General features: G+C 41.6%; 2 protein-coding genes across 4 annotated transcripts; both read left to right on the forward strand.

The window, feature by feature from the left end:
* The first annotated feature begins 267 nt into the window (after positions 1-267).
* Positions 268-8,626, forward strand: LOC311489190 (LIM/homeobox protein Lhx8-like). Of its 2 annotated transcripts, none has more exons than XM_084546142.1 (8): positions 268-414; positions 2,159-2,317; positions 3,173-3,294; positions 4,496-4,716; positions 5,274-5,377; positions 5,922-6,017; positions 6,540-6,720; positions 6,949-8,626. In XM_084546142.1, exons 1-8 carry the CDS (start codon positions 388-390, stop codon positions 7,023-7,025), a joined length of 987 nt encoding a protein of 328 aa, XP_084402268.1. In that variant the 5' UTR covers positions 268-387; the 3' UTR covers positions 7,026-8,626. The 2 variants fall into 2 exon arrangements, with proteins under 2 accessions (XP_084402268.1, XP_084402267.1); XM_084546141.1 differs by lacking the exon at positions 268-414 and adding an exon at positions 1,337-1,859.
* Positions 8,627-8,972: 346 nt separating this feature from the next.
* On the forward strand, positions 8,973-24,761 carry klhl20 (kelch-like family member 20). 2 transcript variants are annotated; one of them, XM_084546988.1, is made up of 14 exons: positions 8,973-9,125; positions 10,669-10,757; positions 13,449-13,706; positions 13,797-13,905; positions 14,007-14,213; positions 16,649-16,807; positions 17,063-17,157; positions 17,319-17,434; positions 17,533-17,716; positions 17,848-17,991; positions 18,181-18,314; positions 18,638-18,846; positions 19,861-19,967; positions 21,568-24,761. In XM_084546988.1, the coding sequence occupies exons 2-14, from the start codon at positions 10,735-10,737 to the stop codon at positions 21,650-21,652; spliced, it is 1,830 nt and encodes a 609-aa protein (XP_084403114.1). In that variant the 5' UTR covers positions 8,973-9,125; positions 10,669-10,734; the 3' UTR covers positions 21,653-24,761. The 2 variants fall into 2 exon arrangements, with proteins under 2 accessions (XP_084403114.1, XP_084403113.1); XM_084546987.1 differs by having other exon boundaries at positions 8,997-9,125; positions 10,694-10,757.
* The last annotated feature ends 1,811 nt before the right edge of the window (positions 24,762-26,572 follow it).

Here is a 26,572-nt window from a genome sequence, read left to right on the forward strand (position 1 = left end):
ATAAATCTGGCTTCTTGGGCTCCTGGAGACCTGGACGTCCTGCATAGCTGCTTTGTCCAGTTTGTAATGCCATGTCTGTTATAAATAATCAGTTCTACAAGAGCACATTGCATAAGACAGAGAAAATACAATTAAAAACTTTTCATTGACGCTGCAGCGGGCGGACCCAGGCAGGCCACCCCGGTGGGAGGTGCGCTGGGCTTTTTAAAATGACAAGAAACAACCACTTGGTTCTTACAACAAGTGGTGAGTGGACAAAGTCTGCGAGTACAAGAAGAACAAGAAGCTGAGGAGAGTACAGGGGACTGATATTAGGGTAAAGGAAGGAGCTTCCAGCCGGCTGCTGTGGAATTACAACATCTGTCTGAACGGGGATGCTCCGTGAAAATGTTTAACTGTGTCTCCAGCAGCGTGGTGAGTAGCCTAATGAGATATTAAATAAGAAATTAGTGTAGAAGAAAGACCGATTATTTATTTTATTTTTATTTTTTTTGTTTAGTTATTATTATCATTTTAGCTGAAAGTTCCGCATTTCATTGTTGGTTGGTTGGCGACTTTTTTTTTTTTTTTTTTTAAATAAAGTCATGTTATTAACTTTGTTATTAAACAACGCGTTTGCCACTGACAACAAATAACTTTGTGTTTGGGCTATAAAGCTGTTGTATTTATTTTAGAGCTTCTTTGTGTAGGCTGTACTACTAAACGGAAGTGGAAATTAAACGTATAGCTGAGTTTGTTACATTTTTGTGTACAATGGAAATCAGTAGATGTATGCAACCCTCCCCTATAGCCAAAGTACAGCATTTACCAAGCAAATCTGTCTGGGGCCTTAAACGAGTCACGGAGGCAGTTAGAATTTATTACTCGTTCACGGTCATATCAACCTGCTATTCAAAAATGGCAACAGTATTCTAATATATATGTACTTGTCAGTTCATTGGGTACACTAGTGAAAACTAATGCGTTTTAAATCGGCACTAAATCTCAGCTTCATTTGTTTCAAATAACTGAGAGTTCTGTTGATTCAACGATGTTTTCATTTTGCTGTGGTTTGCAGTGTTACAGAATAGTATTGTATTGTACCGACGCATGTTTCTATTGGTTTGCCAACCTCATTTTAGTTAGTGGGTAACAGAAACACTGGTTTAATTCAGTCCGGTTTAACTGCACCGCAAACAGTGGAATTACCACCTTTCTGGCGCTGTCTCGTCACAAACACTCAATCGAGATTTAATGCAGGACTGTAATGTTAAAATACATTTCACTGGTGTACCTATTGACCTGGCAGGTAATAGTAAGTTAATAGGAACATATATCGATGCGTCACTGACCAGAAAAAATACACGCGCCTAACTGATTGCTCGTTATCGTGTGCACGTGCGTACGAGCAGAGCGCAATCACTCGGAATGAGATTCAGCTGAGCGCGAGGCCGCTCTCCCTGATGTCACCAGGTGGCTTTTACTAATTAGAACACAGGAAGTCGTTGTATTTTTCCTCAGCTAAGAAAAAATATTAAACTGTCTAAAGGATTAAGTAACAAAGTAAATATGTAAATACCACTGAACCTATGCGGGCTCGTGTATACAATAAAGACGACGCAATAAAAAAAAAAAAAAAAAGAAAGTTTGAGCAAATATTTCGTTTTCATGGTGTGATCATTATTAGTGTGAGGCTTAACCTCTGTGGTTGTCATGGAAATATGAGGGGGACATTAGCTGAGCCTCCTCGGTGGTCATTCAGGCTGACGAGTCGCTCCTGGACTTGTTGCTGATTATACAGTATCATGTCGGAGGGGGAAACGGGACAGACTGAGGCTGTTTTCACTCAGCTACAGCAGGGACACATTTTTATCGACACAGTAGGTGTTTTCGATAAGATATCAAATTAACGAGATTTTGTCTGAAGTCTCACAGGTCGACATTTTAATACTGGGGTAAAATGGAGCGAGCCTGACGTAGGCTACTGCGCACGAATACGAGGGCAAATACATAAACAAACCCTTCTTATTTACAGTGTCTGCCCAAACTAATGTTGTGTCAGGCAAAAGACGTCTAAAAGCAATATTAATATATGTTTAACATTGTTTAGCGATATCTTTTTTACTTTTCCCAAAAAGTTTTTATAAGTTTTGGTGTTATTTTTGTCTGTTTCTGACAGAGCTCCTATGGACCTGATGATATTTTCGAGGACGACTCCTACTCTCCGTCTTCCCTGTCCTCGTCCTCCTCGTCCTCCCTCCACACGGTCACCTCCCTGCAGGGAAGAACTCTCTGCACATCTTGCGGCCAGGAGATAGTGGACAGATACCTCCTCAAGGTCAGACTGTGGATGTCGATGACAACGCCATAAAATTAGGCACACTGTAATTATTTTGAGAAAACAAACGGCCTAAAGGCAGTCCAGATGTCAAAAGTCCTGTGGCTTTACACCAGTTGGGTCAGCTGCCTTTATTTCTTTTTTAGTTTAAGTTAAAGCAAAACTAAAAGATGACTCTTGTACATTTCTGAAATGCTCAACAAGTCAAACTAATTGGATGGTTTTGGACTTTATAGCAATTTGGGTTACGCTGTCTATTTTCAAAACGACTATGATGCTATCTGTAACTGAAGACACCAACTCTGCATTAATTTTTTGATTATTTTTTTTCCACAGTGCTTTTGATGTAAAACCAGTTATTTCTTTGGGTGTCTGAGGTAATAAAAATTAGACTGATAGTGGGGTTCTGTGTGGACAACAACTATTGCTCCAGAGGCCCATAGGATATTAATTCAGCCATAACAGGAGAAACAACTTCATTGTCAAGATAAGACATTGAGTTCAGGGTTGCACATTAAAGTTCAATTAGCAGCAATCAAAGACGTAAACAGGAATAATATTCATATTATTTAGTTTATTTCTACAACCCAGAAAAAAACATACTTGCTTTCATAAAACCTTCTTAAAAAGTCAACTTTCAAACATCTTTAATATGTTTTCCTGAAGACACTGGTGAATAATGAGATGGTTTAGTATTATTAACTTATTTAACATTGGTCATTTGACTTTATTGAATGCATTAACAAATGTGTTGAACATCCTATAAGGCATTCAGTTCCAAGAATGGAAATAAGTATACTTAAAAGATTTGATGATGCTTTAGTTGGTTATAACCCAGTATTCTCCGCATTGAAGGTGAACAACCTGTGCTGGCATGTGCGCTGCCTCTCATGCAGTGTGTGTAAAACATCTCTGGGGCGGCACGTGAGCTGTTACATCAAAGATAAAGAAGTTTTCTGCAAACTCGACTACTTCAGGTATGTCCAACCAAATTATCTTGTGTTTAGTGACCATCTTTAACAGTCATATTTGATATAGGGAAAGAAAAATTGAATACATTTGATGGGTTTTCTTGTTTTCAAGTGTTTTTGTTTGTAGCCTTCTTGACTAAACATCATCATACCTGGCAATACAATTAAGGAGTAAATGTTATAATATAGGAAAATAAAAACGGTGAGATGATGCTAGAACGTGCAACACAAACAACAAATATAAGATTAATTTAGAATGAGAGAAATGGGAAGTAGATTTTGGTAATAATGGAACATGAGGATTATATCTTAGGTATGTGGTTAATAATATCCTGAAAGCTAGTGTATACGAAGTCAGAGTCAGGAAATGTAACAAAAAAGCACTTTCTTTCTTTTCTTTTTTTTAAGAGAAAGGCAAATCGGTTTAAAACAGAGCTCAAAAACAAGTGGCCTCTGATTAATAAGTTGAGGCGTACAGAAAAATATCTTATTTCTATTCCAGAGCAGTGGAATCAAGAATGTGTCTGCACGTTTAATATATCCTGAGAAACCTCTTCAGATTTGGAAACACAGTCAGCAGCAGTGCCCTTCTTTCACCTTCCAACTGTTTTGAAATGTTCTTCCATTTTGGTTCTGTTTTTATTTTGACTAACGTAGAACTGAACTAGTGAGTCATCGACTAGAGTATAAATGCCGATGATTCATAGGAAAGCCCAAGTGAAGGCAGAGAACAAACTCAATAGACTGAGCTCTGAAGTGAGATTTTGAAACACAACTTATCAATAGCCTCTGTTTGGACGATAGAGCAGTAACTGGCAGATTTATTCCCAATCCACATTATTGGTTAAAAATGTGAAATTTGTTCAAAAAAGATTGTGTTCATAACCAAATCTAGATTCCGCTACAACCCAGTCACATACTGGTGCACGGAGGCAAGTATATCTGTCAGTAATCTGAAAAAAAGAAGTTCATCATTTTCTGTACCCGCTTATTCCTGTTAAGGGTCGCGGGGTAAACAAGAAGTTATAACTTTTAATAAATTATATACTGAAGGCCAATGTAATCTGTGTAATCAGTCATCTCACAGACTAATAAATCGCGTTATATTTAACCAAACAACCCTTGATCAATCACAGCTCATCTCTTCTAAATGTAAATGACTGTTGCTTCTCACTCTCAACCCCTTACGGTTTTCATGTTTCTTCAGAAAGTATGGGACCCGCTGTGCTCGTTGCGGCCGTAACATCCATTCTAGTGACTGGGTGCGTCGGGCAAGAGGCAGCACCTTCCACCTGGCCTGTTTCTCCTGCACCTCTTGTAAGCGCCAGCTGTCTACTGGGGAGGAATGTGGCCTACTAGAGAACAGGGTTTTCTGCCGGCCACACTATGATATTATGATGGAGAATCTCAAACGTACACAGGAAAATGGTGAGTTTATAGACAGGGTTCAGGTTTGATGATGGAAAACACAAGTCTGACCCCTGATTGTAAAGCTAATGTTACACACCCAGTAGTAATTATCTGGTGTCAAGAAAATAGTATGCCCTGATGGTCACCCTTAGATGTTTAAGATATTTACTAAAATATCATCTGAAGAAAGGAGTGTTCAGCCATGTACAAGAGGTTGTGAGTGGTGCCAGTCATTCACAGAGATGATGCTTCTCCAGATCAGTCATGATGAGTTCACATTACAGTAAATCTCAGTGAGGTGCGAGTAAATTTAGTTTTGTGTTACCAAGTCAGCGCAATAGAGATGCAAGTATTACTGATACTGCCAAACGACTTTTCATTGCTTTTCAGTGGCACGTATCTTGCAGAGCCAACTCCCTTCAAATCTTCTGCCCATTACGACTGTTTCTGCCTCTCACAGTATATTATGCTGTAAATGCTGCAGCCTCCTGTCTAGCACTGAGCCAGTCCAGACTTTTATTTCAAAAGAATTGCAAAGAAAAGCTTTGTAACGTTTGTTGTATCTTGTCTTAAAGAGCAACCTAAAGCAGAGGAAGAGGGAATAGACAAAGAAGATTCTAGCACTATGCCTAGACCTGCAAAGAGGGCCAGGACCAGCTTCACTGTCGACCAGTTACAGGTACTGTCAGCAAGTGTTTCTGTGTGTGTGCTAACTGCTGCTGCTAGACATACTGTGTCATTTTGATTGACTTCCACTATAGTGTTAGGCCAAGTATAATCTATCCCCTCCATGAAGGGTGAATAAAATGATTTGGTTAACTTCTTTCTAATATTTATGTCCACACTTCTGGTAGCCTGAGTGGAGACCTAGCGCCACTATGATTCATAAAAGGAAATCTATAAAAATCTGTATTTCATGTATGTACCTTTTTTCCATCTATACACATTTTGAATTTAGTATATTTCTGCAAGGTGCACAACCAGACAAGATTCAGTTAAAATGAGTTAATGTTGACTTTGGTTTATCAGATGAACAGAAACATGAAACCAATGAATGTTGATGTGAACCTATATCTATCTGCTCAATGTGTAAAGCGCCAGTGACAAGATCATTAAGAACTGGTGTGCTTATTTTGATGTTTGACTGCCCTCTAGTGGCAGTTAAATGAAATCAGATTTCAGCCATGTAAACACGGCCTCTTCCATCCCTTCCACATCTATAGGTGATGCAAACCCAGTTTACCAAAGATAACAACCCAGATGCCCAGACTCTTCAGAAGCTGGCAGAGAGGACTGGTCTCAGCCGCAGGGTTATTCAGGTAAACTAGTTTAAGAAACTTGACCTCACTGGTTTAAGATGAGTCCTCACAACAGAAAAAAAAAATATATAGCTTTCCCCAGTTACCCGCTGTGATATAGCTTTTATAAGTCTTACTTCAGTAATACATAATTTGACACAGCAGGATAAGCAATACATGTTGTTTATTGGTGCACTTAAAATTTATAAATGTAAATTCTAATCAATGGAATTGTGACCACTGGGGCCCGTTTTACCACTGGCCATACACACTGTGTAAAAGGATAACATTCAACTAATCTCAACTAATTTGTGAGAACATTTGCATTACCTCATGGTCGTTGAATTTGCACCAGATTGTTAGGTAGTGTATTTAGGTTTAACCTTTATAAGTTGAGAATTTTTAAAGTCCCACTGCTTTCATGTTGTTGGCAGAGAGATCTCCATGTTTTTTTGCACAAATAATACTTTTTCTGGAAGTTTTCTGGAACCACCTCAGGAACTGAAAGAGAATTTTAACTTTCAAGACCCTCCCTCTATGCAGGTTTGGTTCCAGAACTGTCGAGCTCGTCAAAAGAAACACATCAGCCCAAGTCCTGCCTCTTCAGCCATGATGACATCGCTCGCTCCTGGTCAACTGATGCCACCTTTGGTGGATGACCTTCAATACACAACCTATATTTCCCCAGATGCACCCCTCCTCACTACACTGACTTATATGGATGGTAAGAAATACACTCATCCCTATGTTAACCATGATTACTAAGACAGAAAAACATATACAGCTCACACACCACTAACTTGGTGCCAACAGCATGAATCATTGACATGGTTTTGTCACAAGGTATTTAGTTAGTGTTACAAGCCTTGCTAAAATTCCTAAGGAAGTAACTTGCTTATTTTAATTAACTGTCTGTGGTTCTATAATACATTTTCATTTTTTACTTCCTCAGCTCAATCTCCAGACTCACTTTTGCTTCAGCCACTAATATCCCATTCATTGACACAACTGCCAGTCAGCCATGCCTGAGTCACAGCCTGTCCCCTCAGACACTGATGAAACGATGATGGGACGATGAAGAGCATCAAACAAAAGGAGCAGCAAACATCCGTGAGCAAAATAATGGCACTGAATTAGTCACTGAATTAATTTCCTTCAGTCAGACAGGGATTCAAAGATGAGAATAAGTTGAAATGGCAAGTAAAATATGGATATTTGTAAGCTTAAACTTTCGGGTTAATGTGTGTTATGAATTTATTTGTATTTAATTTATTTGGAGGATTGATGAGATGAAGCACTTTGTTAGAAAATGATGTAAATTTGTTTTGGTTTTGAGCAAAATGTTTATTTTAGGATGTAACAGAAAATGTAGTTTTTGCATTGACGAGTGACAATTAGATGGATATTGTTTTTGTTTCCTGACTACTAGAAAATTCTGAATTGGGTTATATCACAAATTAAAAGCACCAGAGGGTACATTCATGGAATAGGTCTCCTGTTTCTTTTTAGTTTTAGTAACAACGTATGTATATATGGACTATGGACTGCCCTCCTGCAGTCTCCTCTTGCAGATCCAAACACTTCTTTATTCCACTTCAGCACATCCACATATTGAATTAAACTGAGTTAAAGTTATTGAATTAAAATGAACAATACTTCTGAAGAGTATGTTCAGTGGAGCATGAGTGAAGCACAGACAAAAAAATACAGTGTGTACATGATTTCCTTGATTCTAAATGTTCCACCTGATGTCATGCATGTAATGAGAGCTGAGATACAGGGGATTAAAGTTCATGGCTGCACCAAGTCTTTGTCTTTGCCTTGGAAAGATTGGCTGTTTGCTAAACTGCAATTACTCCTGCAGGAATTCATTGTTTGTACCATGCAAAGGTTTTGGGCATCTCTTGTTGTTTTCCATTGCGTAGTATGATTGTTATAGATGTGTTCTGCTGCAGGACAACAAGCCCAAACATCCAGACAGAATCATAAAGAACTTACTTCAGACACAGAAGCAACAAAACGACCTGCAATATTTGGTCAGGCTACCACAGAGCTCTGATCTTGGCATCATGGTGTGTGATTGTATAGAAAGAAGATGTGAAGATATCCTGAATCCACAGAGGGAAGAACAGTGGCAAGCATCCCAGGATAATGAGCCTTCCTGGCAGCTTAATAAATGGACTTTGTGCACATTCATCTGTCATCTGAACACTGCTTCAGCGAAAGGATACAAATCCTTCTTCACTTAACATGTCATAACTTTCAGATTCCAGATTGTTAAATTTACATAAAAATAGGACAAATTTCTAGTCTGGCCTCAAGATTTCTGATATAAAGCACACAAGGCAGATGCACTCCTGTGGCTTCCATGAATGGTACAACATTCATTCATTCAGTCATCTTCTGTACTGCTTGTTCCTGTTAAGGATCGCGGGGTCTGCTGGAGCCTATCCCAGATGTCATCGGGCGAGAGGCGGGGTACACCATGGACAGGTCTCCAGTCTATAGCAGGGCTAACACAGAGAGACACACAGAAGGGTACAACAATTTAAATAAAAATTTCTATAAAAATAGAGATTTTTATATAGTCTTTGTGAAGCCCTATAGCATTCCTGTACTTACAGTTAGTACAAAGATTAATATTGTCCTGTATTTCATCTTAGCTATTTGCAAAAATAACAGGTGACATGTAGGCGCTTTGTTTTCATTTCCCTTCTATGAAGCAAATAATTAGAGCACCCTCTGGTGGATAGAAGGAACAAATGCATGAGTACGAGCTGGGACACTTTCCAAAGTGGTAACAAACACGAGTGCATTATGACTGTACTTGTGAACTGTCAAAAATGTCCTTAGTATTACGCCAAGTATTTCATAACTCGGACACATAATTAAAAATATTTTTTAATTATTTCCATACTTGTCCTTGTCATCGACTGTATACCACGTTATATTGTGTAATGACGTAATCTCTTCATTTTATTTTGAAAATGCACTATCCGGAAGTGGCACTTGGCATTTGGCATGCGCATAAGACCAAGGAAGAAGAGCAGCAGCGTTAACCGACGGCTAAATATTGTAAACATTAGCAACTCGCACGACTTATCCCTGTCGTTGGGATGGAAATATAAGGTAAACCCCGTATCTATCATGTCTACTACTTTTTCGCAGAGTTGTCATTGCCATTACTTTCAACACATGTCACTTAATTAACGCACGGTTTATAATATCTGCTCCGTGGTGTCAGACCTGGGACAGCATTTCAAACTGCCACAGAAGCAGCCACAGGAACCCTGAACGCGTCGAATGGCTCGTGAATACTGTCTTTTGCTGTTATAGTTCGTTGTATTTATTTGTATCAAGTCACTGTAGTGTTAGTACTATGTTAGGAATCGCCTCTGGGTTCCTGACCACAGTGCTAGCTGTAGCACTTTGGTTCCAGACAGGCTCAAATTAACTAACGTCGGTTAGCTAATGTTACCTCTAAGTCGTCTGCTAACAACATTTAGCTCTACTTAGCTCATTTGTTTGTGCCACAGCTATCTATAAATGTAACAACAACCCACTTCCCACTATACCACTGGAAATTGGGATCATTAGCTATCCGACTAACTGTGCATCCGGATCTGAGCAGCTAACAGCCGAGAGTTGGTCTGTCCTAGCTAAGCAACGTGTTAGTCATGCGAAGAATGTAGCTAGAAACAAATAACTCTCAGAAAGCTGCCATGTATTAACATAACCTGATCTGGCAGTGCTGACTCGGGGACATTTTGATAAAAATCTGACGTTAATATGAACCCACCAAGTCGCTGCCAGGCCTATCCCGTGGAACAGTTTCCGTTTTCCCTTACGTCCTTCCACTAATTCATCCTCATCTGTGATAAGGTTAATATCGTTACTCCAATGCTATCTGAGTACTGTGCTCGAGCTAGCAGCTGCATTCACTGACACCCCGTTAACCCAAACTACAGCCTGCGTTCAGTATAACAATTACAGTTGTTTCAAGTCAAATGAAAATGCTAAAATGTATTATAACGAAATGGAGCAAATTAAACACATGACAGAGGTACTGAATGGGAGTAATACACTCTTAAGTTCTACTAAACCACTCCTGCAAAAATCTGTTGCTGCCCAATATAACTGCCTTGTAATATATGTTGTATATAGAATATACTGCATTTGTCAAGCTTGTAACATATTTAAATGTTGTATTTTGTATCAGAGAAGCGTAGATTTGGCTTGGTCATTGTGAGGCTGTACTTAGTTATATGTGACTGAGAACATAACTTTAGAATTGTCTTTCGGTTCAGTGAAGTGCAAAATATCACCGCCGGCCATTATATGCTCCAAATGAATTAACTGGACATCTGTTCGACAGAGTGCTAATAAAAGCATACTTCATAAACTTCACTAATGCACATTTTATGCCAAGGAGAACTCCTTGATAGCGGCAATAAAGATCTGATTAGTCTTGGTCTCGGTAAAAAGAAATGGGTGCGGGTAAGAGTTGGTAGGCAGCGAGACAGGGGTGTGCCACGAGCCGCAGTGAACTCAGATAAAGCAGTCTGGACTCACAAAAGGCTTCCAGACGGAAAGAATGAAACTGTGAATGGGCTGGGCTGGTTTGCACGTGTTGGTGAGACACAGTTTTCATACAAGACTGACAAACACAAAGATTTTCTTTGCTGTTGACTTCACAGGTTAACTGGAAGGTGTTGGACCAAACATTTTTCTTCAGTGCATGGACGCAAAGCCAATGCGCAGGTAGGTGTGGTGTCAACATTTGTAGGGATGTGTATGATCCTTTCGCAGAATGACAGATATCTCTGAGTATTATTTCCAGACTCTCTCTAGTCTGTTTAACTACAATCTTTTTAACTGTTCTACTGTTGTGGACGTTGCATGTCCATGTCCAGGACACTTCTCATCTCTGAATCTAACTGAACTCCAACTGTCCACTATAGAAGAATAAAGGCTCTAGAATGAGTTTTAGTTTCTTAGAAAGACTGCTTGTGACTCATTGACACCTGTCCTGCTACGTCACCATATAAGCTTGTCTACAAGGAAGACAAATCCCTGATATAGAGTTTCTCGTGATCAAAGGCTAGTCATTGGGGGTTCTCCTCGAATTCACCCCCACCTCCCAACCCCCTGAGGCCTGACTGGATCTGACCTTAGCTCAGCTGCTTTCATGGTCTGTGTCTGTCAGGGTTATTGTGCTGCTGGAGAGTGAGGTGGATGGAAGACGGATGATATAGATGATAAACACACATCCACTAAAAATAAACAAGCTTCTTCTTTTTAATGAGGGGAAAGGCCAAAGCCTTGTCTAAAATCCTGAATCTAAAAAAATTACTTTTCTGATTCTCCCTGGCTCGTTTCATCCCTTTTCCTGTTTTTCCAAGGAAAGGGATAAACACAGGGGGTTGCTGGGGGGAATTAAACAGTCACTTACACAGACAGTTTCTTGTCAAGTAGTCACCAGGGATGAGGTCCCGTCTCATTACTATATTTAGCCTCCTAAATTTGATGTGAAAATCTAGAACTTTGGCGTTGTTATGTGATACAGATCACACTGCAGCGTACGATTTGTATCTCTTGGAGTAAAGGGACAACTTCATAATTGCAGCTGATGACTGTTATCAATCCTCTGCTGTTTTGTTGATTAGAAATTGATTTATAAAATATCAAAATGTGGTGAAAATAAACAGTCCAGTCTAAAAAGGTGCAGGTTACCTTTCTTTTGACCCGTGAACTCATACTCTTATAACATGAACAAAAAATCTGAATACATACCATCTGTTGTGGATAGGCAGGATAGGGAAAGATAAGATAAGTGCCTTTACCGATCTTCTGGAGGGGAAATTCAAACTCACACAGCAGCACAAATGTGCTGTGGTGATTGCGTCGGTCAGCTTCATCCAACGGTTGACTAAACATGCATTTTAGTAGAGCCCTTCCGCAATGCTGGAGGACTCACAACAGACATAATACAAGCAGCAGAGGTCAGAGGACTTTTGTTTATCCACAGTATGAATCAAGCTCCCAGAACACCGGATCCCACAATTTCTGCAACACGGAGCACATCTTTGATTCTGTCAGTCACTTTTCTTAAACCTTAGACCTCTAGATTGTAACAAGAGTATTTTAGTCCACATAAATGCAGCAAACCTTTAATATAACATCAGATTCACTTTACAACCAGGCATTAACATACAGTAGGTATACTGATTTTGTTTTAAATTACATTGAATTGTATATTTTCTAATTATTCAGTGACTGAATAGACTTTTATTAATTTATTATTAACTGCATGGAGTTAAAGCTGAAGAGATTTCTAAAAATGGCAGGTGATGTGATATAATTTGTCCCTCCCATAATGATAAGGACACATGTTGTTCAAATGGCAAGGAGTTTTGGCCGTCACTGGGAACATGATCTGAAGTAAATCATGTCCCAGGACTAAAGGGATCCTTTGCCTACAGCTCTAAAAAGACGTTGGGGTACACTGAGTGAAGTAACTGGTGTGGATCCGTTTACACTGTCTGCTAAATCTACAGGCCAGTGACTCAACTATATTTGGTTCAGCTGATGGTGACAGACCCAGACTTAAGTTCAGGTGTGTGCAGTAGCAATTGGCTCTTTTCATATATCTGTCAAACACATATTTTTCTATTATTTTAAGAGTCTTTCAGAACCACAAATGTCCACTTTAGCAGCTCCTTGCCACATCAAACTGTCACGTGTGTTTTCAGGGTAGATTCACAACAGTTGATAGGTTTATTGCTGTGGATACCAACGCTTGAACGAGGGCCCTTACCTTCAAACTGTTCTTGAGACAAGAGAGAAATCTGTTTGCCAAGTCTTTGTGTTCTCAGCTCTCAGTAGTTTCTATCTGTTTGTGGAGTCTACTTAGTATCCTGTGCCTCCGTCTGCTGATCAATTTCATCCACATCTGAACTGTGTTAAGTTACTGCTGACTTAGTCATTTCTTGTAGTTTCTGCACAAAACAAACGTTTGCTAACACTGTACGAGTGTTATAGGGCGAAAAAAACGATCCCTCAACATTTGAGCAAGATGTTGTAAAACTAGGCCCTCTATGTCAAGAAAAGGTGCAGTTAAATTTGGTTATTTATGAGCAGAGACGAGGGCAGTGTTCATAGCAGTCTCTTGAAGGAGAAAATCCTCCAACAACCACAGTGATTTGCAATCTTGTTCTGTACAAGACTCCTCTGTAGGCCACTGCTGTTGGATAGGCTTAACCCTGGCTTTTGTGGATCTATGAAAACAAGGAATCACAGTCTGAAGCAGAGAGCGCTCACAGTTCCCACTTTTGCTCCCCATTTGGTATTGATAGACAGCTTGTTGAAAATCTCTGAACGAAGTAAGTTGTTAAGATTTCAAGTGGAGACCAGGAATATATTGGCTGATTTCATTTCCCCTTTAATGTCAAGGGTCACCAGCGCACGCCAAGACGCCACTGGAATGGACATCACCAGCCGCTGTACTCTGGGGGACCCCAACAAGCTCCCTGAAGGGGTCCCCCAGCCTGCACGCATGCCCTACGTCTCAGACAAACACCCGCGGCAGACCCTGGAGGTGATCAACCTGTTGAGGAAGCACAGGGAGCTCTGTGATGTGGTGCTAGTGGTGGGTGCTAAGAAGATTTACGCTCACCGGGTGATCCTTTCTGCGTGCAGCCCCTACTTCAGGTACGAAGACCAGTTTACTTACACCGGTGTTCAGTGATTAGATGGAGCGGCTGTATCTAAATTCTATCTGCATTTCTTTGGTCTCTTCAGGGCAATGTTTACTGGTGAGCTGGCAGAGAGCAGGCAGACTGAAGTGGTCATTCGAGACATTGATGAAAGAGCCATGGAGCTGCTCATTGACTTTGCCTACACCTCACAGGTAGAAATAGTTGTGTTAGTGTAGGATGTACAATTTGTAGCCTCATGTCAGAAGTATAAAAACTGTACGTGTCTCTAATGTCCTGATCTCCGTCCTCCCAGGTGACCGTAGAGGAGGGGAACGTCCAGACACTGCTCCCTGCGGCCTGCCTTCTCCAGCTGGCTGAGATCCAAGAGGCCTGCTGCGAGTTCCTCAAGAGGCAGCTGGATCCATCCAACTGTCTGGGCATCAGGGCCTTCGCTGACACGCACTCCTGCCGGGAGCTGCTCCGTATCGCAGACAAGTTCACCCAGCACAATTTTCAGGAGGTGAGAACATAACTAAAAGTCTAATACTGAAATATACGTTTACTAGGACATATTTAAAAGACAGATTAAACTTAAGTAATTTAGGATATAAAAACATACAGCACAACAATGAGGTGATAGATTCCTTGTATCCTGCACACCACAGAGAGACGCAGAGCTGTGCTTCCCATGTCTTAGTGTTTGTTGTGCTCTCATGTGTCTGGAAACAAAAGATTTGGTTACTGCAAGAAAATCAGCATCAACACCTATCCTGTGCATGTACATACTGCTTCTCCTTATTGAAAGCATGTGGAATTCAAAATGTCTATTTGCTTACAGTGATATAATCAGTAGATAACACAGTTCAGTTTGTTTTCTGTCAGTCTCTCTTGTCTACCGTTGGTAGCCTCAGGACGTGTGTACGCAGTTACTAACACCATTGATGGTGAAATTCTGGGTCGCATATGTACATGGGACGTGTGAGTTTTGTGCTGAAACGGCACATAAGTAGATTATAAAACTAAAATATGTAATCGTGCAGTCAAATGCACTCAAAGAAATGCAGATACTTTCGATCTATGCACCAAAATGCAACAAACAGAATTAATTAACAGCTATAGACTACTGGCTATTCACAAGCAGTTTGATCTGCCCAAGACCCTAATTAAAAACAATAACTTTGACTTGATTAAGTTATTGATATACACTGCCTTCCAGAAATGTTGGCTACCTCAGTGAATGTAGTTTAACAAAAGGCCGTTTATCCTCTTAACCTTTCACTCAAACTATTCACAAACATATATAAACCAACAAATATAAATGGGACCAGTTCATATGGTTACAGTCCAAAATAGAGCTTTTTGGCAGCAAAGATGGTTAGCGCCAACACTTTGTCATAAAAAGTACAAACAGAATTGGATTTTCATTAGCTATAGTTATTCCTTCTTCAACACCATCTTGCTGTCACAGCAGCTCAGGTTTAAGCCTGGAAATATTTAAAACAAATGAATTAGAAAGCTAATCTCACTGTTGGCCTGTTCAGCTTTCCCATTTTTCTTTTCTCAACTTTCCAGGTACTTTGTTTTGCTAATATCTCCTGGCCAGTCTTTCAGTCACGCCTCCTTGAAAAGCAAACATTTAGTGTGGGAGTTAAAGAACTGATTATCCACTTTCTGCCAGTCAGTACTGACTGTTCCTTTATAGTAGTATCAGCTATGTACAGCTTGCTAACTTCCACTTCCCAGCAGTATTCTAACCCCAACTTATTGCTGTCGTTACTAGCCAGGTTTCTAACTTCTTGCTAATTATTTATGTGAAGAGCTGGATCAGTGAGATTGGCAGCGCAAAAAAACATAAACAGACTAACTTATCAAAGTTCACCGGAATCTGTCAGTTTTGGACACATGCTGCAAAAGTGTTGTTCATGAAAGTGACTATTTGGGGACCGATTCTTTTTCAAAATTCTGGCAGCTGTCTGCACTGCCTGGAAACCCAGATAACAAGTCTTCCACCCACATATGACATATATGTGTTTGGATTCAGTGTGTCAGTGCGTCTGAGGAGCAGCATAGAGCACCTGAGCACATCATTGCACTGTGTGGAGCTCCACACTGGACGATTGTGTAAATAGCTCCATACACAACTCATGGTGCTACCAAGTGGAGCTGTTGAAGCACCTGCCACTGTTTTTTCCAGTATTGTATTGGTATTGATTCTGGTGACATCTGTACTGGATACTACTTCTTAACAGAAGTGGAGTGGTCTGTGTGCAGTGTGTTAACTGGAACATGAAGGGCTGAAGGTACCTGCTATCAGTTCATCTCAACAGCTACATCTAGTGGAAACTTAATGTATAGTTTTTGTGAAAGTAAATTAAACTAACCTAAAATAGATTATTTAGCAGGTTTGTTTGTCAGAGCAGGAAAAGCACAGGTTAGGTGAGTTTTTCTATACAATGACTCTGCTCCGTTAGGTGTCCCTGGAAGCCATTATAGTGAGCTAGTCTGCACAATGCAATGATCCTGTTACTGGCTCACAGCAGTCATTTTCCAACAGGATAAGTTACACCTGTGCTCTTTTTTGCTACCACAATCCAAAATGTCTGCTGAGATCTGCTAAGGTCTATACCCAATATCTGACACATTTGTGTTTCCTGCCATAGCTGGTTAAGGTGTATGCTTTGAGAAAACAATCTTCTGTTACAAGTCACCAGCTGGTTCCGTTCAGCATTGTTACTGTTCCTGACTAACCTAACTGTATGAGAAGTCAGAGGTAGCAGTAATCAACTGTGGAATGTTGTTTTCAAGTGTAAAATACAAGCTGAACTACTTAAAGAAACGGCAACAAAGCCTGTTTGATGATCAAAATACCACACAAAATCGATTTGATGATTTATCGGAAGAAACCTTGAACACACTGTTCTCTCTTTGACTGTCTGTGGAATCTAATTGTCATAGGTAATGGAAAGTGAGGAGTTCATGCTGTTGCCTGCCAACCAGCTGATTGACATCATCTCCAGTGACGAGCTAAACGTGCGCAGTGAGGAGCAGGTTTTCAACGCTGTGATGGCCTGGGTGAAATACAGCATCCAAGAACGCAGACCTCAGCTACCACAGGTTTGTTGCTGGGGGAAAAAAAAAAAAACTTAAGAACTGCTTAAACCTTTCACTGGAGTCAGAACGTTTGCCTGTGAACTCATATTCCTCCAGAGCTCACCAGTTTTCTTTGTCTTACAATATTTAATACATTGAAACCATCCAGTTAGATTAAACACGTCTGTTAGTTATAATCTCTATGTTGCTTTGACGCCATCATTGTTATGTGCTAATGTATCTTAGCTGCATGTTGACTTGAAACGGTGTGTTCTTCAGGTCCTGCAGCATGTCCGTCTGCCCCTGCTCAGCCCTAAATTCCTGGTGGGCACGGTGGGTTCTGATCCTCTCATCAAGAGTGACGAGGAGTGCAGGTGGGTGCTGCTTTCTTGATTTAAAGTTGCACACACTCATTCAGATCTTTTTGATGGTAAAAAATCATGCTAGATCAAGAAATTTACCTAATATGAGTTTTGGTTTTGAATGCTGTAGGTAACATGGTTGATTCATACAGTTATTTTTTCTGTTGTTCCAGAGACCTGGTTGATGAGGCAAAGAATTACCTGCTGCTGCCACAGGAAAGGCCGCTGATGCAGGGCCCCAGAACCCGGCCGAGGAAACCCATCCGATGTGGAGAAGTCCTTTTTGCAGGTCAGTACCAGTAGGCACTGAAGTTGTTTCCTTTTGCCTCATGTTAGAGTTATCAGCATTGTATAATCTGTACTCTCCTTTGTATCTTCTTTCTGTAGTGGGTGGTTGGTGCAGCGGAGACGCCATTTCCAGCGTGGAACGCTACGATCCGCAGACCAACGAGTGGCGGATGGTGGCGTCGATGAGTAAACGGCGATGTGGAGTTGGCGTCAGTGTTCTGGATGACTTGCTGTATGCTGTCGGGGGCCACGATGGATCATCGTACCTCAACTCTGTGGAGAGGTCCGCCATCATCGCTCAGGCTTTCTCTTTAGATGTTCACTGTGGTTCTCTACCTGTCTGTCGTTGTTCTGCCAGTAAGATTGACTCACATTGAACATTTCTGAGACTTAGAGGATTTTTCTCCTATCCAGATATGACCCGAAGACCAATCAGTGGAGCAGCGATGTGGCCCCCACCAGCACTTGTCGCACCAGCGTGGGCGTTGCTGTGCTTGGTGGATATCTGTATGCTGTGGGAGGACAGGATGGAGTTTCCTGTCTCAATATTGTTGAAAGGTATCACTCAGAACTCTTGTGTGTTTAGTGAGCCATCCATCATTTCATTCTTTTTTTTTCTTTAAGTAAATCAAACTGAAAGCCACTACGTGCAGATTTCTGACTTGAAGTAGCTCAGTACAGGGCAGGGCCTGCCTTCAGACACCTTGACGTCTTGATTAACATCTTCATGATTATCCTGTGCTCCAGGTATGATCCTAAGGAGAACAAATGGACTCGTGTAGCCTCCATGAGCACCAGACGACTTGGTGTAGCCGTGGCCGTGCTAGGAGGATTCCTTTATGCAGTAGGAGGGTCCGATGGGACGTCCCCATTAAATACAGGTATGGTACGGGGTCATGGTATATTAACTTATAATTGCAACAGGAAATGGAGTAAAAATAAGAAGACAGCTGTCTTTAGGTAAGACAGTGCAAGTAATATGTAAGTTAATATTGCACCACCACAGAGTGAACATTTGCTGTAAATGAATGAGTTAGAAAGATGTGTCATCTGTGATCATGTTTGTCCTTGCCATGCAGCATACGGTCACTATTACAAATAACTTCCTCTGCTGTCTCGATACACAATCACTTACTTCAAAATGTCTGTCTTCTTTTTGGTTCTGATCTGAAACAAAACCTTTCCGTCTTACTCTCCTGCTCAGTTGAACGCTACAACCCTCAAGAAAACCGCTGGCACACCGTGTCCCCCATGGGAACCAGGAGAAAGCACCTGGGCTGTGCGGTCTACCAGGACATGATTTATTCCGTCGGAGGGAGAGACGACACCACGGAGCTGAGCAGCGCGGAGCGATACAACCCCAGAACCAACCAGTGGTCTCCTGTAGTGGCTATGACGTCCAGACGGAGCGGGGTGAGTGTGTGGTGGTTAAGAGCTGCATTGCACTGAACCTGGTATAGTTTAATAAATGAGTTAACCAGGGCTGCAACAAATGTTTTTTTTTTTTTTCCCCAGTCTATGAATCTACCAAATATTTACTTATAAATTGATTCATCCTAATAAAAACTATTAAACTTTTAAACTTTTATTCAAACAGACTCTCATAATTCCACATTTTTAACAGGAAATGAAACTTTATCTAATGATACTATTTATCACCAAAGTTAAGATTTATGCAGCGGAGACCTAATTAGGAAAGATGATGTTTACTACAGTATACTGTGCCATAAATTAGAATACATAATGTTGAGTATGATTTAACTTTAATGGCTTTTGCTCATGGTAATTGGAAATGCAGCTTTATTATATTTCAGCAAAACACTGCTTACACCCTCTTAGTGCGTAGCGTTAATGGAAACTGGCGTTTAGTTTTATAGGTCTATAAATGCGCATAAACGGCTTACAACTGGCAAAACCTCTGAAAAGCGGCATTGCTGCACCAGCTGATGGCTCCCCGGAGTTTCTTCTCCAGGGGGTCTTTGTTGAGGTCTTGTCTGCAGTGATTACCTGATACAGACAACCAGCCAAGAATCAGACAAATCTGTAACATTCCAAATGCCGAACCTGCTGTGTGCTTCTTAGGAGGTCTGAAAGCAGGTGGATCTTTTTTTTGTTTAGATACTTGTGCATAGTGGCTTCGCTGCTGTGGTAGTCTGCTTCATTGTTACAAAGGCACCATTTAATTAGGTGTCTATTTGTAGAAGTTCCACACTGCTGACAATCACAGCATGCTCAGATAAAGTCTCTTTTTCAGCATGCCTAGCACTGGGAGCTGTCATAATTGCCTATTAGTGTCAACATTGTGACAGCATATTCCATGCAAATTGGTATACGGTATTTACGTAATCAGTAACACTGCAGCCCTAATTGCGAGGCCTAATGATTTAAAGTGCTGGGTGACATATTAATATAAATGTGTGTCTGTAGGTGGGCCTGGCGGTGGTAAATGGTCAGCTGATGGCGGTAGGAGGATTTGACGGGACAACGTACCTCAAAACTATAGAAGTCTACGACCCAGATGCCAACACATGGAGGTAAATGTCTTTCTGTAATAAGATGGTGTAATGTGTACAGTGCAGGTATGAAGTCCAGTTGTTTGCTATCCGATACTTGTAACTGTCTAACTTTTGAATAAATATGTAGCTGTCACATTTAGCTGGAGAGAGAACATTTGTTGAAACTACCGAAACACTCGTGAGGCTACGGGGTGTTATATGGCCTTCTCTCACAAACAATGTTTAGTGTGTGTGTGCCACCGAGTGTAGTAGCAGTTATTAATATCCTTTCTACAGTGACACTGAGAGGGTAAGTGGTATTGTGGCACCTCTATCCTTTTTGTTCAGTTTTGCCACTTTGTGATATTGACCTTGACACTGAAAGGTATTTTTATACTGTGTCTACAATAACTGGAACACACCCACGGACCCATGTGCTCAGTTTATCTTAGTTTGCCTTTGTGTGTCGGAATGCACCTTCTACATTAGCTGCTATTTGTAACCTTTTCCATGGTTTCAACACTCTTCCGTGTCAGCCCATCACTGAGTGTCTGTGGCCGTGTGTCCCTCGGAACTATTTGGGCCCCTGTCACCAGCTTTTCAGCATGTTGTTGAAGTGAACGCATCAAACTCTTGTGCAAACTATCCCGAGGGCGACACTTGTGGTGTACACTGCAGCCAACGTTATAGAAGCGCTCCTGCCACAACGCAGCTAAGCTCTCCTCCGTTTCTGTGGTCCAGGTTCGCTCTGTCGCCACTCTCTCGCTGTTCACCGTCGTCATTTTGATATTCCCGCCAGTTCCTGTCATCTTCTGATGCTATTTCCTGTGTCCCGCCCTCTCTTTTTCATTGGCTGTTGGCAACAGTTGGGTGTGTAATCAGTTCACACTACCCGACTGAGTCAAGATTTAAAAAAAAAAAAATTCAAAGCTGTTTGGTTGACTGCAACTGAGAATGGGTCTGTCTGTTCTCCTCGCACACTGACAGATTTTTGTGCCAGCTACCCATATTGACTGTCCCCAGCTAGTGCAGACTGGTGCGGACTTTGCCCAACTGGGAATCATGGGTAAAATCTGGCTAACAATCTGGTGGTGTATCCTCAGTTTAAGCAGAACAACCAAAGTGACAAGAGCCCACAAAACGACTAAGTTCCAAGGGCACACAGAAGGCTCTTCTAGTTTTCTATCTTCATCTAGTCTGAACAATCAAATACACTCATAACTTCACAATAACATACATGAAAGAATAAACTGATCAGCATGATTCAGGAGAGGACAGCTCTGTAGTTCTTCTAGGTCTTCTATTTGCAGGCTGGCAGTACCTGTAGCCTCTGCGGTGTGTTCAAGTGCAACTTTTTGGTGTGTCACTGTCCGTGGCTTAACACGTCACAGTGTAACCAAATCCCTTCTAAATACAGGACTCTTTTGCGGTTCATTAATACCCCTTTTATCTCAACATGTACTGGCCTGCTGAGCTATCTGTCAAAAAGTGAATCTAAAAGCAATTAAAGTTCACTTTCTCAATCTTGGATTTCCTCCTCTTTCTGCCATGTTCACATCATTAAACTATGTAAACTTTAAAGCTGATTATTCATTTGAACCTTCCTGTCCTCATCACTTGCCTTGTCACCTCTCTCTAGGTTATACGGAGGAATGAACTACCGCCGGCTAGGAGGAGGGGTTGGCGTCATTAAAATGACTCACTGTGAATCCCACATTTGGTAAAGCCACCGCCTCCCCTCCTCCCTCCCTCCGCTCACACACTTTCCCTTCTCATCACGCTGCAGTGGATGCTTTTTTTTTTTCTTTTTTTTTTTCACCGACTCTCGTGCCTCCGGAGGAGACGTTGTGATTCAAGCGAGGGTGAGGGAACTGTGAGGGGGTGGGAGGAGGTGAGACGGAAGAGAGGGACAAACTGTTGAACTCTAGTTCTCCCCCAAGCCTCACTCCAAGGTCATTAACTTTTAAATACCTTGGTGGTCTTCGCTGAATTGACCACGGTCACCATGAAGTGCACTGAGAGCAGAAGTCTACCAAGTACCATTAAACTTCCAGTTTGGAGAGGACGGTCCTTCTCCTGTGATCTCTCCCAAGTTTTCATCCTCCAGGCGTTGGGGTCTGGATTTAAACCAACGCTTGGGACAGAGGAAGCCTCCCTAGACCAAGACTGATGCTGACGGAGATTATCTGACGTTCAGAGGAGCTAACAGGCCCAAAAATAATTCTAGCAGTTGACCACCACCCTCTAAGCTTAAACAGAACCGCCAGCCACTTCTGTCCGTTGTGACATTGGTTATTTGGAGACAGAACATCGCGCACTAACCGTCATTCTGTTCCCTGTTTGCTTTAGGCTTTGAATCACACATCTCAGCTGTGACTGTTACATCTCTGGGCCATGCTTGTAGCATTAAACACTAAAAAAAAAAAAAAATCTGTTGTGCAGTTTCCTTCTAAAGGCATCTGCATGTTGAGCTGGATATCCAGAGAAGAAAAATATGGTTTATTTCAAAAATGAGTGACGATGGTTGGCAGAATGGTGTTGCCGAACACTGAATGGGACTCTGTATCGGTTTGTTGCGTCGTTTCAGTTCAGACAGTGTAGTCGGAGGAATATATTTCACCCTTCAGCGGAAAGAGACACAAAAGTCGTTGAGTCGAGTTGCGGTTTTATTGCTGACTCCAGAAGCTGGCGGCATTTAAAAGCCTGGCTACATCACGCTGCCCGCCTCAGTATGGCACACTGTACACATTTCCAGAAAGGATGTCTTTAAGTCATCCACGGTGTTCCACTCTGTGGGAAGAAAGAAAGAAAGAAAGAAAGAACAGGGTTTCAAAGTGGTTTATACACCTGGGTGCAATTGTGAGATTGTCTGTTTTGGAAAGGTACACAATTTTCTTTTCCTGTTACGAAGGGGAACCCTGTTGGATGATCAAGTAAGGCTTTGATGGAAGCATTCCGAGGCCTTAACAGCAAAGGGGAACTTTGAAGGATAAACCTGGGTTGTTCTATGTTTTTGTTGCCGTCAACAAACTCCATGAAAAGAGCAGAACAAAGAAATGTTTCTCCAACGTTAGGAAATGGTTCATTTGTTGTTTGGTTGTTGAACTGTTTTCAGCAGCAGGATCATACACTTTTGGTGCTTTAGTGAGTGTATCCAGCAGCAGGAGAGCGTATGCAGGAGTCAAAATCAACCACTGTGTGTCGGCGTCTTATGGTAACGAAGTCACCCAGTGCAACCCTGTGGCTCATTTGTGTTGTTTTGGTCAAAAATAACACGGAGGAAGAAAGAAATTTGAGACTCTTAATACCCACACAAACGGTCTTTTGATGGAACTTGTTGACCATAATAACAATACAGATTATTGTCAGAGTTAGCCTGTAATTGGAATTATTGTCATTTAGGCGTAATAATACAAAACACACGGTTAAAAATCCATTTTAGTAGCTAAAAAGTGGAAAATTGTGTGTTTACAATCATAAAATCGCCCACGCCTGCAGTCTAATGTTGACACGGCTGATTTTAGTGTCTCGTCACAAGGACTCAGAGGTCGTATCAGATTATTCTGCTCAGAGGCACAGAATGATGGAACAGAAGGAAAGTCAAAGTCAAGCCCACGTTGCAATAAATAGTTCAGCCTCGCATTAGGAAAAAAAAACTATTACCGACTTGACTCTACCCACTTGAGCATCTGAGAGATAGATTTACCACTGTGTAGGCAGCGTCAAGGCTCACATATGGCCCCGGAGTTATTTATAAATATTTCAGATAGGACAGCGCTCTCTAGCCAAAGGATGTTATAATTCAGGAGAGTTGGCGCTCTAGCCTGAAGCTCCGTGCTATCCAAAAAAAATAAAAAATTGCGCAGCTGTTTTGTCATTGGACTGGAGGCTAATCAGATTTTTTACATAATCTACACTTGTAGATCCTTGTGTAGTAGTCGGTGGTAGTTGTTCACGCAGCCACGGGCTTTAGAGCGATGGCTCGGTTTAGTTCTGCTCTTTTGTAATGCAGTGTAACAGCACCACCTGCTGGAGGGTGGCCGCAGTGCAGCACGAGTTAAAAATGGGTGATGAGCAGCTTAACATGACACACATGGTGGAATTACTCTTGATCTTCTAGTTATCATATGCAGACGTTAAAAATGAATGTTTGTCCTTTGGGAAGCTCACTTGACATGTTAAATATGACCATTTCATGCATTATTATTATTTTTTATGTTGATACTGAAGAAAGGCTCTGCAGCATGTCTGACGTGTCCTGGTTGTGGCCCTGTTGCCGTTTTCTGAACAAAACGTTAATGCTCTTGAAATCTCTCCTAAGAATGTGTTGCTATTTTTCACTGCCACTGAATTACAAGGAAATCCCACTCAGTTTAAGATCCATGTATGCAGTTACTTTGGTCCTGGGCAAGAAACTCATTGGCCTATAGAAGGATATTTATAATCTAATGAACCCATCAGTTTCATTTCAGTTTTAAACCCTTTATTTAGCAAAGAAAAGAATTCAACTTCCCCTGCTGGTGAGGCTTATCTGGACCAAAAGCAGTACGACCATCACTGGCTCCCAAACTGAGTGGGATTTCCCTTTAATCATGTAAGTTACTAATGATGCATTGTGATTGTCAGCCAGCCTTCAGTCAGTAGCCTGTATCAGATATCTCATTTTGAGCAGCCTCCGTGCAGCCTGTCCAGCCTTTGTTTTCATGGATCAAAGAGCCAGCTCTTTGCTGTGATCACTGCAGCAGCTCTGGACTCGTGTGCTCACTATGACGAGGAATAAACCTTTTCCCTGGAAGAAAATAAAAAGTCTGATTCTTTGTGACATCGACTGGAATTCAGGAAAAGGACATTTTCTCTGCAGCAAAACAAAAACTTTAAAATAAATATGAGATGTTATATTTTTTTTTCCCTGTTACAGGTTTCACTACTTAGTTATTTTTGCTTTAAGTGAGAAAACTAGAAAATTCCTGCGGAAATTTTGACTGTGCCGATGATGCTGACGTCCACTTTCAAGTGTGCGTGGTCTAAAGGCCTGGCTGCTAGGCTCAAAGTGACTGGATGGGTGTGAGTTTGATGTCATGTAGGGTACAACAAACCAAACAGGATGACGAGGATGCAGTAGGCCTGGCTGAGAGAGAGAGAGACACTGAGAAGGGTCGTCCTTTATGCCCTTCTACAAACCGAGTCCACAAGGGCAGGCACAGGCAGCAGACCCCTCCCAGCTCCACCTGAAAGCCAGCATCAAATAAGGAAGAGAGTGGGAGGGATCGTCACACCCCCACCTTTAAGAGAGCTGTCCTCACTAGGATCCCCAGACAAAGAACGAGCAAATCGTAATAACTGATCATTAATCATAATAATTTTAATAATAAAACTCATTTCTGCTATCTAAGCAATAGTTTAACAGTTTACGGCACAGTCTTACAGTTAGAAAAACATCAGTATTCTACTTAACACATCCAGGCTGTAACAAGGAATCAGCGATGAAGTGAAGACCTTCAAATTGTCCTGCGAGTCCAGCTCTTTGTCTCATGTTGGACGTCACTGCAGTCTGTCTGGATCAGCTGGAGGAAAACTTTAGGCAGACAAATAGACATGTCAAATAATGTTATGTAACATACTGAATATAACTCTTATGAGTGTTCAACAGCTCATTATTTATTTAATTAAAAACATCATATTATATTAAATTACTCCAATTATAAATATATACTGTCATTAATGTTGTTACAAGCCATAAACGTTTCCTACTTTATGTGGTGGAATAATATATTTTTCAGTTTGACACAGTTTTAGTGGCTAACCCCACTAGCCTCCGCGTTAGCTCGCGGCTAACTCCCGCGGCTAACTCGCGGTTAAGTCCCGCGGGTCCGCGGTTAAATCCCGGTTAGCTCGCGGTTAAGTCCCGGTTAGCTTGCGGTTAACTCGAGGCTAGCTCGCGGTTAGCTCGAGGCTAGCTCGCGGTTAGCTCGAGGCTAGCTCGCGGTTAGCTCGAGGCTAACTCCGCGGTTTAGTCCGCGGCGGTTAGCTAGCGGCTAGCTCCGCTAGCTCGCTAACATACATGAGCTATGCTGGAAGGCTAGCCTAAGGCTAAAACATTGGGCGGCTAGTAGTTAACTTCTATTAACAGTTCAGCTATGTTGGGCACAAACACTTAACATATAAATAATTCTAGAAACTCACTTACCTAATAAAGTGATAGCACCAACAGAGGAGGGAGAGAGAGAGAGGGAAGGAGGGAGAGGGAGAGGGAGAGAGAGAGGGGGGGGTCATGGAGTGTTCTGCCTCCCCATTGTAACAGTCTGAGAGTCCCTAATGTTTTGTCAGTCTGTGTCTGTAATGCTATAGTGGGAGGGGAGGTGGGGGGGTTGGAGGGGGGGGGGGTCATAGTGTCAGGTTCTGGCCCCCTACTATAGTCCTGTAATGGGTTGAGGGGTCATAATGTTTTGGCAGTCTGTGTCTGTAATGCTATAGTGGGAGGGGTGGATGGGGGGGTTGGAGTGGGGGGGTCATAGTGTCAGGTTCTGGCTCCCTACAGTACTGCAGTAATGGTTTGAGGGGTTTTAATGTTGTGGCAGAACCTGTTATCCACTCAGAACCCTTTTCCCTCCACTTTCTGTGTGCACCTGTGCTGAGTCTGCTCG

Source organism: Chelon labrosus (genome assembly GCF_963514085.1).
Source record: "Chelon labrosus genome assembly, chromosome: 6".
NCBI lineage: Eukaryota > Metazoa > Chordata > Actinopteri > Mugiliformes > Mugilidae > Chelon > Chelon labrosus.